This window comes from Populus euphratica, unplaced genomic scaffold (assembly GCF_000495115.2).
Source record: "Populus euphratica unplaced genomic scaffold, PopEup_1.0 scaffold25.1, whole genome shotgun sequence".
Lineage (NCBI taxonomy): Eukaryota > Viridiplantae > Streptophyta > Magnoliopsida > Malpighiales > Salicaceae > Populus > Populus euphratica.
The window spans coordinates 1,046,318-1,060,011 of record NW_011499851.1 but is presented as its reverse complement, the minus strand read 5'-3'; the positions used below and the strand labels follow the sequence as shown (position 1 = coordinate 1,060,011).

General features: G+C 37.2%; 3 protein-coding genes across 4 annotated transcripts; 2 read left to right on the top strand and 1 right to left on the bottom strand.

Annotated features, from left to right (window-relative positions):
* Nucleotides 1-504: 504 nt before the first annotated feature.
* On the top strand, nt 505-4,120 carry LOC105121437 (receptor-like protein 12). Of its 2 annotated transcripts, XM_011020073.1 has the most exons (3): nt 505-1,975; nt 2,047-3,873; nt 3,949-4,120. In XM_011020073.1, exons 1-3 carry the CDS (start codon nt 784-786, stop codon nt 4,068-4,070), a joined length of 3,141 nt encoding a protein of 1,046 aa, XP_011018375.1. In that variant the 5' UTR covers nt 505-783; the 3' UTR covers nt 4,071-4,120. The 2 variants fall into 2 exon arrangements, with proteins under 2 accessions (XP_011018375.1, XP_011018374.1); XM_011020072.1 differs by having other exon boundaries at nt 2,047-4,120.
* A 1,076-nt stretch (nt 4,121-5,196) lies between these two features.
* Nucleotides 5,197-6,833, top strand: LOC105121436 (uncharacterized). The gene has a single exon (XM_011020070.1). The coding sequence runs from the start codon at nt 5,275-5,277 to the stop codon at nt 6,739-6,741; it is 1,467 nt and encodes a 488-aa protein (XP_011018372.1). The 5' UTR covers nt 5,197-5,274; the 3' UTR covers nt 6,742-6,833.
* A 460-nt stretch (nt 6,834-7,293) lies between these two features.
* LOC105121435 (uncharacterized) lies at nt 7,294-12,868 on the bottom strand. The gene is made up of 3 exons (XM_011020069.1): nt 12,398-12,868; nt 8,130-9,043; nt 7,294-7,945 (listed from the first exon to the last, which is right to left on the bottom strand). Exons 1-3 carry the CDS (start codon nt 12,851-12,853, stop codon nt 7,471-7,473), a joined length of 1,845 nt encoding a protein of 614 aa, XP_011018371.1. The 5' UTR covers nt 12,854-12,868; the 3' UTR covers nt 7,294-7,470.
* Nucleotides 12,869-13,694: the final 826 nt, after the last annotated feature.

Sequence of the window (13,694 nt, the reverse complement as noted above, 5' to 3'; positions counted from 1 at the left end):
TAATAATTGTTTTTCGTTGTTTCTTGCCAAATTTCTCTTTTATATCTCAAACTTATATATTAAAAAATAAAAAAAAATTAAATTTTAGATCAAAATAAAAATTATTGTGAATTTAGGATTGATGATGTATTTTCTCTTTGTTTTATATTTTTATTTTTTATTTTTTATCTTTTAATTTGGTAATTCTAGCGTAATTTTAAATTTAATCTCATTTAATTATTCCATGAAAGGATTTAATAAAAAGGAAAAGGAAAGGTGAATTTTTTATTTTTAAAAGGGAAGATGCCATTGTAAACAGTGAAGTAGCCGGGAAACCTAGTTCGTGATATTGATTTTAAGAGTATAATTAAATAAAATTATAAAATGCCGTTATAAAATTCTGATTGATAAATAAATAACAGAATTACGCACATATCTTCAAAAGCCTAACATGCGCCGCTGGGACAACAAAAAAGATTTGCCATTTAATTCCTAAGAACAAAGCCTATTATAAAATACCGGGGAATAAAAAAAGAAAGAACAGGAAGAAATGATGCTTTGTCTGTCCAATTGAGAGGCTCACACTCTCAAGGTTCCCGCACTCAGACGACGGTCTACCATATTTTTCCTAGTCAACTCGTGGTGCTCGACGTCCCTTGTCAAGGGAGAGGAGAATGACTTTTGCAGCAACAAGGAAGAATCCCCTCTTTATTTTCTCCTCACTATTTCTGGTAAACATACTGTAATATAACTCTGCTATCCTTACTTTCCATGTGTTCATTCCCTTTCTAACACTAATTTCAAATGGGCAATTCGCTTATGCACACCTGCTTATATTTCCTGCTAAAACTCTCTGTTGGAATTTGCTTCCTGTCTTCCGTTGTTTCTAGCCAGTGTCTTGAGCACCAGAGGTCAGTACTGCTACAAATCAAACAAGAATTGTCAATTGATCCTCAGTTTGTAACTGACTCGAAGCTTCTGTCTTGGACTCCAACAAAAAACTGCTGCTTGTGGGATGGTGTGACTTGTGACCTTCAAACTGGTTATGTTGTCGGTCTAGACCTCAGCGATAGCTCCATTACTAGTGGAATCAACGGCTCTACCAGTATCTTCAGTCTTCATCACCTCCAGTATCTCAACATAGCGGGAAATGAATTGTTTTCCTCTCCCTTTCCATCAGGATTTAGTAAACTTTCGAGCTTGACTCATCTCAACCTTTCATGGTCAGGCTTTTTTGGTCAAGTTCCGGCTGAAATTTCATTTCTTAGAAAGTTGTTATCTCTTGATCTTTCTTCCTATCCGTTTGGATTAGAGGAACCTGTAACACTCCAAAATCCAGATATTGAAACACTTGTAGAAAACCTGACTAGGCTGAGGGTGCTCCACCTTGATGGAATAGACCTCTCCATGGCTGAGAGTAGGTTGTGGGCGGTCCTGTCAACAAAACTTCCTAACCTTCGTGTCTTGGGTTTGTCAAATTGTAATCTTGCTGGGGTATTGCACCCTTCTCTTTTACAACTTGAGCAACTTACCGATCTCCAGCTAAGTGGAAACAACTTTTCATCAAGAGTACCTGACTTCTTAGCCAAGTTTTCTTCTTTGAAAACTTTGAATCTAAGATATTGTGGGTTGTATGGAATTTTTCCAAATAGTCTGTTCTTGATGCGCACTCTGCGTTCTCTTGATGTGTCGTACAATTCTAATCTCACTGGAACTTTGCCAGCAGATTTCCCATCAGGCAGCAGACTTGAAGTTATTAACCTCTCAGGAACAATGTTTATGGGGAATTTACCGCATTCGATAGTTAATCTTGTCTTCCTACAAGATTTAGAAATTTCTCAATGCAGTTTTTCCGGATCAATTCCTTCCTCATTTGAAAATCTCACCGAGCTTCGTTATCTTGATTTTGGAAGAAATAATTTCAGTGGTCCAGTTCCATCTCTGGCTTTATCAGAAAAGATCACTGGATTGATATTTTCCCACAATCATTTCTCAGGTACCATTTTTCTTGTCTTTGGTAGGTTTAACAAAATAAAAATCTCTATATTCATAGCAGCTATTTTACAGGATTTATTCCTTTGTCTTATGCGAATGGGCTGAACTATCTTGAAGTTCTCGACTTGAGGAACAACTCATTGAAGGGAATGATCCCTCCAGCTCTTTTCACGAAACCCTTATTGAGGTGGCTAGATCTTAGCCAGAACCAGCTTAATGGACAGCTAAAAGAATTTCAGAATGCTTCATCTTCCCTATTGAGGGTGATGCACCTGAGTGAAAATGAATTGCAGGGTCCAATACCAGTGTCAATCTTCAAAATAAGAGGGCTTAGTGTCCTGGGGCTTTCTTCCAACCAGTTCAATGGCACCATAAACTTTGAGATGATCAAAGATACTAACGAGCTTACTACACTCGATCTCTCTGACAATAACTTCTCCTTTGAGGTTAGTGGTGTCAATTCAACCTTGTTTTCTCATATTGGAAAGCTCGGTTTGGGTTCCTGTAATTTAAAAGAAATTCCAGGTTTTCTGACAAACCTGATGAATTTGTTTCATTTGGACCTTTCTAATAACAAAATCAAGGGTGAAATACCTAAATGGATTTGGAAAGTAGGCAACGAGAATCTGGTATATCTAAACCTATCTAACAATATGCTATCTGGTTTTGAAAAACCAATTCCAAATCTTTCTCCTGGTAACTTGGCTGTTCTCGATCTTCATTCCAATTTGCTGCAGGGGCCCTTCCTTATGCCACCACCTTTCATCATCCATTTAGATTACTCACACAACCAGTTTTCATCCTCCTTGCCATCCAGGATTTTCGAAAACCTGACCTATGCTAGTTTCGTGTCCCTATCAAGTAATCACTTCAATGGGGAAATTCCGTTTTCAATGTGCGAGACGCGGAACTTATTTGTCCTAGATCTGTCTAAAAATCACTTCAATGGCTCCATTCCAGGGTGCCTGGGTAATTCCAACAGTTTCTTGAAGGTGTTAAATCTGCGAAACAATGAACTACATGGAATCCTGCCAAAAAGGTTCGCAGAGAATTGCACTTTGAGAACTCTCGATGTCAATCAAAATCAGTTAGAAGGGCCCCTGCCAAGATCACTGGCCAACTGTGGAGATTTGGAAGTCTTAGACGTTGGCAACAATTTCTTGAATGGTTCTTTCCCATTCTGGTTGGAAACTTTGCCCCTGCTACGAGTCCTTATCTTGCGGTCCAATTTCTTTGGTGGTTCAATCATTTATTCTCCAAGTAAAACTTCATTCCCTCTGCTACAAATAATTGATCTAGCTTCCAATAAATTCCGGGGCAATTTGTCGTCTGAATGGTTCAAGAGTTGGAAGGGGATGATGAAGCAGGAAAAGAAATCACAGTCTAGCCAAGTTCTCAGATATAGTTATTTGGTGCTAACTCCATTCTACTACAAAGATTCTGTGACATTGGTAAACAAAGGGTTGAACATGGAGTTGGAGAAGATCTTGACAATCTTCACCTCTATTGATTTATCCAACAATCTGTTCGGGGGTGAGATTCCTGAAAAAATAGGAGATCTTGATTTACTCTACGTACTCAACTTGTCAAATAACCATCTCACAGGCCAGATTCCTACTTCATTTGGAAAACTCAAGGAGCTTGGTTCTTTGGACCTGTCAGAAAACAGACTTTCAGGTACGATTCCTCAACAACTCACCACATTAACCTTTCTCTCAGTTTTAAAACTCTCACAGAATCTACTCGTGGGAGAGATACCGCAAGGCAATCAGTTTGGGACATTCACATCAGCTGCTTTTGAAGGGAATATTGGACTGTGTGGCCCTCCATTAACCAAGAACTGCTCTCATGGATTGCCTCCAATGGAGCCGAATGCCGACCATGGAAATAGCACTTGGGGTATTGATTGGAACTACTATTGGATTGGATTTGGCTGTGGAGGTGGACTGGGCCTAAATATTGGTTTTGTGGCAGGAACTGTTGCCATCAATATCTTTATGAAGAGAAGGGGAAGAATAAGAAGAAGAAGAAGAAGAAGATTTCCAGTACTTTCGATGGTCCAAGAATTGTATTCTGCAGATATGATATTGCAATGAAACGAATCCCAAGCCAAAATGTAGCAAACGTTACGCTTCAATAAATGATAAAGGTTAGACTTTCGATTTAATTATTTGTTCCAATCCATCACAATAACATACTACTCCTTTTCAGACATCTTACTAAACATTTCCAGTGGACCGGACACAAAATCTCAATGAACTTGAGCCACTTTAAGTTTTAATGATACTGGGATTCAGACCTAAAAAATCTCAATACTACGCTTATTATTTTCAGTGGATTAAAGTTGGGCTGAAGGCTTATTACGCTTTGGGAAGCTGGGGTGAACAGCATAAACCATTGCTTCAAATCCAAGCCCTAATATTCCAACCATATTTACGAGCACCATTTTCGGTAAAGAAAGCAGAGGTTGCAATCAAGATGCTTTGAGCCCAAGCAAAGATCACTTGCAAGTGCCTTAAATTGATGACTCTAGCATTAAGATAATGAAAAGAGGTCTCATAGTCCAAAAAGCATTTAAAAGAACTTCGTGCATCGCAAATCACCCGAAATCCGCCTTGAAGAAATTGTGACTAGCTAGCTTGCTTTGTTCAAAATCAAGATGGGAAGGCGTCTACTTTAAACTATCAAAAATGGTTGACTTTGCATGAAAATTAGATCCGGTCTTCTGCTGGTGGCCTAACATAGGTAAAGTTGACTTGTCTACTGGCTAAAGAAAATGGGTAAATCTTCAATAAAAAGAAGAAAAATATAGAATGATAAATTGAGATAGTATTGTCCCTCTTCAAGGTGAACTCAAGTTCTAGCTTTCTGCTTAACAGATACGGAACTGAAGTAAAAGTGACAGCCAGGACATTTACATAGTAAATCTTGACACTAACATGTTAAGAATGGCAGAAGATACAAGCTAGCCAAGGGAGTGGAGGAGGCTTCAACATTACAAAACGTAGCACATGGAGTAAATTCGTCCAGGCCCTGCAAATATTATATGAACTGCCAATAAAAACAAGTATATATTATGGCCACAAGAAGAATCCTCTTTCTCTTGGAGGACGCGTGAGAACTGCACTAGCTAATAAAGAAGAGAAGAAAAGAAAACAACATGCACTTGTTTAAGAGCGTGACCACATCACCTCAATACTTTCCTTCACTTTTCAGCATAAATATTTAGAATTCATTAATCTTTGCAAATTATTAAGCACCAAAAGCAAACGAAACATTTTACTAAGTCCCAATCAAAAAATGGCCTTCAACAGCAAGCCCAAGAAACCTTATGCCATCCCATCTCAATCTAAATCCAATCTATGCACCACACTTTTCTTCATTGTTCTCTTCACTATCCCAGCCCTTTTCCTCCTCCATGCCCCAACCACCTCCATTTGCACCACCTTAATAGCCAACCATGCCAGGCCTTGGTCAGGTGATCTACGCAATGCAGAATTTGCATGGAACCGTCTTGCCTTCATTGAAAATAAACCCCCTCCAGTCAAGCTCAAGATTGCTGTTTTCTGTCGCAAGTGGCCTCTTGGCACAACCCCTGGTGGCATGGAACGCCATGCCTACACTTTACACACTGCCCTAGCTCACCGCGGCCATCAAGTGCATATCTTCACCTCTCCTGTAGATGAAAATAGCCCATCCGTTTCTCATGCTAGTGTAATATCTTATCCACAAATTCATTTTCATGAAGGGGAACCGGGCAAGTGGATACATAACAAAGCATGGAAGCAATTTGAAGAGGAGAATCAGCGTGCAAAACCATTTGATGTGGTTCACTCGGAAAGCGTGGCTTTGCCTTATTGGTTAGCTCGCAGAGTTCCAAATCTTGCAGTTTCTTGGCATGGTATAGCTCTTGAAGGCTTACAATCAAGTATTTTCCAGGAATTGGCACGAAAACCAAATGAGGCCATCACTCCTTATTTCAATAGAAGTCTACAAGGTTTTGTCCCTAAAGTGCTTGATGAGATAAGGTTTTTCAAGAAATATAAGCATCATGTTGCTATTAGTGATAGTTGTGGTGAGATGCTTAGGGATGTGTACCAGATTCCTAGAAGAAGAGTTCATGTAATTGTCAACGGTGTAGATGAAGATGATTTTGGAGAAGACGTGAGCTTAGGCCACGAGTTTAGGTCTAGAATTGGCGTCCCAGTTAATGCTAGTTTAGTACTCGGTGTGGCAGGAAGATTAGTGAAAGATAAAGGGCATCCACTTCTTTATGAAGCATTTTCCGAGTTCATGATAGAACATCCTGATGTTTATTTAATTGTGGCAGGGTCAGGTCCATGGGAGCAAAGATACAAAGACTTAGGCCCCAGAGTCTTGGTTTTGGGATCTATGAGTCCATCTGAACTGCGGGCATTCTATAACTCCATTGATATCTTTGTGAACCCAACACTGAGACCTCAAGGCCTTGATCTTACACTCATGGAGGCAATGATGAGTGGGAAGCCAGTTATGGCATCACGATTTCCCAGTATTAAGGGCACCATTGTTGTTGATGATGAGTTTGGTTTCATGTTTTCTCCAAACGTGGAATCATTATTGGAGACCTTGCAAGCTGTGGCGATGGAAGGATCTAGAAGACTAGCTCGAAGAGGGAAGGCATGCCGGCAATACGCTGCTTCGATGTTCACTGCCCGTAAGATGGCACTGGCATATGAGAGGTTATTTCTCTGTATCAAAAATGAAACCTTTTGCACTTATGATTAGTTAGATTATAGTTTTATTTATTCTTTTGGTTTTAAATTTTTATTTTTTTTATTTTTATTTTTATAACAAGCAGTGTGTTATGCATTTAACACACTGCTTGAGTTGGTTTACTCTACAAAATCATTTAGGATCATTTTAAGGAGACAGGAAAAAAGATTTATCCTTTTTCATGTAGTTTCAGATTCAATAAACCTACTAATGAAAGGAAACAATCAAACTGTGAGGTGACCATCTTCATGATCTTGTGGTCTACCAATGTTAAATTTGATTGACTTGGTTTCAGATCAAAATCTTTGATAAAAAGAACATCCTCTTTATTCTTTTGGTTTTAAATTTTTATTTTTTTTATTTTTATTTTTATAACAAGCAGTGTGTTATGCATTTCACACACTGCTTGAGTTGGTTTCCTCTATAGAATCATTTACGATCATTTAAGGAGACAGGAAAAAAGATTTATCCTTCTTCATGTAGTTTCAGATTCAATAAACCTTCTAATGAAAGGAAACAATCAAACTGTGAGGTGACCATCTTCATGATCTTGTGGTCTACCAATGTTAAATTTGATTGACTTGGTTTCAGATCAAAATCTTTGATAAAAAGAACATCCTCTGCTGCAAAACTAATTTTTTTTCCCCAGGTAGCGAGTACAAGTAAACATTGATACATCTAAACAACTTCTGCCTCCCATTGTCTACTTGAACCTAGCCACGCCATAATCTTAGCAACCTCTTAAAACAGCGGTGTCATGCTCGAAATACGTTTTGCTTCAAACTGGTCATAGGCATGTCTGGTTCTCAAGAATAACAACAAGCTAGAAGTTAAGCCTAACACCGATAAGCATCCCCACCACACAAACGTTAAGAAATAGCACTGCCTTCCCATGCACACCGCCGAGTCAGTGATGATGCTTAGGCTAGAGCTTACATGAGAATCATACACTATAGCTGCTAGAAAACCATAAACAAGTGATCCTATTGGGATATTGGTGATAAGAATGTTGTGATTGACACCTACACTATTTGGCCCAAATAGCTCAGAAGTTATTGAAACTGCTGCGGCAAAGATGAACCCAGAGCTCAATCCAACTAATGCAGTGCTTATATGCAATGCTACTGCATTGCCTGATGCAGCGAGCAAGAAGAAGGCTATTGGGGTTGGCACAAGGGCAATGGTTAGCCACGCGGTCCTTGCAAAGTACATCTTCCTGCAGAAGACATCATTACTGTTTAGCTTAACGTAATGTCTAGGCTGCAACATCTCAAGGATTTTGCAGCACTTTGTTTAGTATTATGACTGCAAATCAATTGAAGGTGAAGGCACCATAGTTTATGCAGTCTGATGCAGCTGAAATTAGAAGTTTAGAAACTAAACAATGTACGATAACTTACGCTCGCATGTAGTCTGGTGCTGCTGAAAGTAAGCGGCCAAAAAAGGAGAAGGATGAATAGAGAGTTACAAGAGTTGTAGTGTTTGCACTTTGTCCAAGTGATTGTGCTATTTGACCTAAATTGTTGCTGTACACAAGGCCAATGGTACCCCCACAGACATATGCAGTGTAGTATAGCCAAAAATCCAGCCTGCTTACCAGCAACGACACAGGGTGCTCTTCCCCAAGCATTGCTAATCGATCTTTCTTAACCATTGAATCACAGCACCCTTCTTTTTCACCACTGCTTTTCCGCCTTTTAATTTCATACAGAGTTTCATCTCCATTTTCATGATAACTCGCCTCACGGGTAATGAGCTCTTTGTGAAGCTCAAGATCATCAACATCTACAAGAATGAAGCCAGAGCCATGAAGGCTGAAACTAGAATGGATGGTCCGGTGAAACCATTCTCTAGCATAGACAATACCAGGGATACATAATGGGAAAATTAGTAGAAAAATTGCTCCCCCAAGGAGTAGACGAGCTCTCATTCCATCAGATGAACTTGAACCAAAGAGAAGAAGATAAATTCCTGTGAGGATGGCTAAGAAATTCAATATTAGAAATATAAGGGAATCACGGCGGACTCCATCAGGAGGAAGGGGGTCTAAAGATGGTTGACGAATAATGGGGATCAGTGATACAACGGAAGTGATGAGGGGAATAAAAGCATTTAAAAGAAGATATATGTCGTTTGATGATGAATCTATTGCATTGCCAGCGAGAGCGTATAGGGCTGCACTCACACCATTGAAGGCTATCGTGAGGGATAAAGCTAGGGGCCGGTTAGCTGGGAAATTTTGGATGCAAAGAACAAAACATACAGTGTTGAACCAACAAATACTACATCCAGCCAACAAACAAAGAAGAAACACCTGCAAACAATTTTGCACTAATCAGAAAGTTTTTATGATGATGGATGGCTTTAGAAAAAGAAAATTTAGGAAAATATAAGCACACTCTACTATACTTCATCATATACTTCAATGAAATTATAATCCTATATCTATTCCCCATTGAAACACAGAATGCATTTGCAGTGAGAACAGCGAACAAAGCTTAAGCATCTATACTTGACATTGTTTTCTGTCCACAACAGACTTGCATTGTTTCTCTATATTATTTAGATAACTGCGCTTTCTCACACCACCATGCCACAAACAGCACTCCAGATATGCCCAGAGGACTCTGGATCTTAATTCTTAATACTGCAGAATTTCACAATCTTGAAGAACAAGCACAGAGGAGCCACAATTTTTTTCAGCTAAACATTTTCTATTTTTCTCTTTATCGGGTTGAGGTCTTGTTCTCACTGCCGTAAGGGGGGAAAGACAAAAAAGAAGAGATATCCGTAAGAGTAGGAAAGAGTTCCCTTTTTTTTACTTGTTACTTGCATGTTGAAATCGTCTTTTCCTTCTGCTTTCTTTCTTTCCTTTTTTTTTTCTTTTTTAATTAAGAGATACATATATTTAGACTTCATCTTTTACTTTGCAATATCAAGCTTTAGTCAACAGGGATACATTTCCAAATGGAGAATTTCGTTCCCCTCCTCTGCTTTTCAATGGAAAGTGCTACAGGACTAATTACGTGCCCCTTTAATCTACTTAAAAGGGAAAAGTACGTGCTAAATCGTTTATCACATGAAGAAACTCTAAAAGCAGTTCCTTTTCAAAAGTAAAGGCAAGGTCCCCTTAAGAAGGTCAAATAAATTAGTATGGAAAAACTTCAAGAGGAAAAATTATGCTGACAGAGAAAACAGAACATTCGTAGTACAGATCACAGAATTTCTAATTAAAGACAGGCACATATTCGTGTATCACGCTCCATAAAGACAGCTAAACATATTCATCTAAAACATGCCATCACATCCAATATACTTGAGGAAAAACAACTTTGATTCATCATATCTAGTGTTTTACATGATGGGATTTACGTGCCACCCTATCAAGTATTTACATCAGAAATCATAGTAGCCACCAGGTATAGATATTTTTCATGTTTTGGCACAGCCAAGGGAAATCAAATAAAAAAGTAAAGGGAAGGACCAATGGAGATATGAAATCTACCATAGCCCGCCAGGCGCCACAAAAGCAAGGAGAGGAAGGATGACAAAAGGACAAAATCAACTAGACAAGCAAGCAAACAATCTCTATGACAACTACCTGTTGTTGGGCATTTGTGCAATATTCTTATCAGCAGTATGTGGTAGAAAATTTGTGGCATAGATGAAGAAATGAATAATGAGGTTCGAGAGAGTTTCTACATCTAAATTGGAGGACATAGTGGTTCCTTTTCATGGAAATCGACCAGCGGCTACATGCTGTCCAACATCAACACTTGAGACAGTTCATGGTTTTCGTACATAAACAAAACATTGTAGATGGTATTCTACTACGCTTTTTTCCCAAAACAATTTCCCTTCTTTTCAAATTACCAGAACAAATGTCATAAGTTCAATGTCGTAACATTTGACGCAGCAGGACCAGTACAGTACGTGCAAGTGCATTCAATATCCAGCAATAATTTCTAGTTACTTCTGTTGAGTGGCCTCTGATATGATTATCTAATCTCAGACATCAGACTGGACTTTCAGCTTCTTTGCTGGTGTTGTGGTTCGAACAATAGTCAAATTTGGTACCACCTGGGACTCCTAATTTATAAATTTGTGATTCAAGTTCCAAAAGGATGGCTCCATTTTATTATTAACAACCTGTAAGGCTTTGTCACCATATTTGACCTTATGCTATTCCTGTTTAAACGTGTTTTTTCATAAAAATAAATATATATTATTTAAATAAAAAATATTTTAAAAAACAATTATTTACACTAAAAATAATATCCGGTGTTTAAATTTTCTGGCCACGAACTTCTGAAAAAAGAATTCAAAAGGTAAAAAGGTTGATGATTGCTTTCCGGAAGTGACACGGCAAACAATGTTGGACCGTGATCAACTTGAAAGGTGGAAATCTTGATAAAAACCGACGGCTCCCTTTTGTACTTGTGTCTATTTTCGACTTTAGATAAAAGCAAAATAATTGCTCTTGACATGATGATATGAAATCAAAAAACAGCATGCCTGTTCCCCGTTGAAAGAAAGGAAAGGATATATATATATATATATATATGTTCTCGTGTATTTCCTGATTGAAAAAATAGAATAATCACGATCAGTGATTCAGATTTTTCTTTTCTATTCAATTTGAAATTCAAGCATACGATAAATAACTTAACTAGTAATTTAAAAAGAATTATTTGACACTGGCCACTAAAGTTGTCTAATTTAGAATTGCAACTGTAGTTAATTAGTTTTTAAAATATATTAAAATAATATTTTTTACGTTTTAAAAATTATTTACGACATGCAATTTAAAAATATAAAAAAATTAAATTTAAAAAAAAATATCATTGAAAGTACAATTCTAAATAATGGTTGGTGAATAAAATAGTAGTATTTTTTTTCTATAATATTTTTTCTTTAAGAAGTTCGTCACCGACGTTCTGGATGATTCTATTAATATTTTATATTTAAACTCACCAATAATTCACCTTTTCTTTTTTCCAATAATTAATTTGAAAAGGTTATGCCATGGAAAAGAGAGGATAGAAAAGGCGAAAGAGATGCGATGACGAATGTTACCTGGCATTTTGCATCATTAATCATATCGCACGTATTAAAATATTCGAGAGCACTCTTTCTGGAAACTGGAAAGGAGAGAGCCATGTGGAGGGCTACGATTCGACCTAATAAACTCTTCTTATTTGCGTTTCCATGTCCCTCTTTTAGAGCATATTTTATTAATATATAATGAATATTACTTCAGATTTATTTTCAGAAAAGTTGTTAATATCTACTAAATAAGAGTATAAAAAATAAATTAAATATAAAAATAATGCCTCAAATGCTGATACGATCAGGAGCGAGGGGGTATTCCAGCAGGGGTAGCAGGCAACAGAAGAACTAGGCAAATTATCGGCTATTAATAGAAACTTGTAGCGTATCCTCAAGAAATTAAGACCCGTAAATGGAAATTAAAACAAAAAACCCAACATTAGAGCCATTATACTCGCAAATTCGATAATCATACCGCTTAATCTGAGACGCAAGTTCAAGAAAGATGGAAAAAATCATGAAGCATGAGAATGGTTTCAAAATCGACTCCATGAAAACAACAGAGATCCTATTGCCATAAATAAATCTCATGTTAGAGGAAGAACAAGGGAGAACATACCAGGATATAAGGCAAGGAGATGATGTCCCTCATGACAAGCCATTGAAGACCGTAACCAAACAACCCCATGAAAGCAGCCATGAAAAGAACTACCCATAATGGAAAATACAAGAGAGCCAGCCCTGAAGACCATCCAAAAACCTTTCCAAGATCAGAGGCAACAGCCAAGTAATTCAACTGCACCTGAGAGATCCCGAGAATGGATTTTAAATCCGATGAATAAGCAGAGAAATCGAAATTTGTCCCTGTAAATGCTTGAATCCATACAGTTGCCACCAATATCATCCACTTCCTTGACTGTCCTGCCATGGACACTCTCCTTGCTATTAATATATCTCCAAATAAAGACGCCGGAGATAACAAGTTGCGGCGGCGGTTGGAGCCTGATGGCCTTGTCGTCGAATGTTCTAAATTGTTTGAGAAATCGCGTCTCTCAGTGCCTCTACGTGGCCGCATTTATACATAATCAGTTTTTTTTTGGTGCGAAAATGATGTCAGTGGTGACCCCTGGAGCCCGGTTCCTTTCGTCCTTTGCTTGATAGAAATGTTTTTCTAACATTTTACCTTATTCACATTCGGAATTTATTAGCTTTTTTTTTCCCCTTACGGAGATGAAGTGCCTAATAACTTTATATTAAGTAAAACAACAACTAAAACAACTTTGAGTCTCACTGTTAATCAAACACTTCAGTGCTAGAATCATATTGCCATGGATTCAGTTGTTCATTATAAATAACACCTTTTTTTTTAATTACCAAGCTTTTAATTTTTTTAATTTTATCTGTTAAAATTATGACATCATGTATTTTTTTTTACATTTATTTTAATTTGTATTATCTAACATGGTATGAGTTTTAAGAGGTGTTCGGTGATGAATTAACTCTCAATTTGGAAATCAAAATTAGACTGGTGTTGGAAATCAAAATTGAAAGGATGAAGATATTATTTGAAAAAAACAAAATATGCTACTTTAGATTTTGGCTTTGACAAATTTATTTTGATCTTTTAAATTTTAATTTTTCTATTCTTTTATCCTTATTATTTGAAAGTTTATGTTTTGATATCAAACTTTATTTTTATCACAATTCAATTCTAGATATTGAAAAAAAAATGATCACCAAAAAATTTTAAAAGGGAAGAAAATGCTTAGATAACCACATTCTAATGACATAAAAGGTATATACTTATATCTATGAATTTATCTTCTAAAATATAGTGCTTCCCTGTAAAAATGTTAGAAAAAATAAATCAAGGTTAATCTAGTTCTTTATTAGTTAGGTTTTTGTTTTATAAAGTA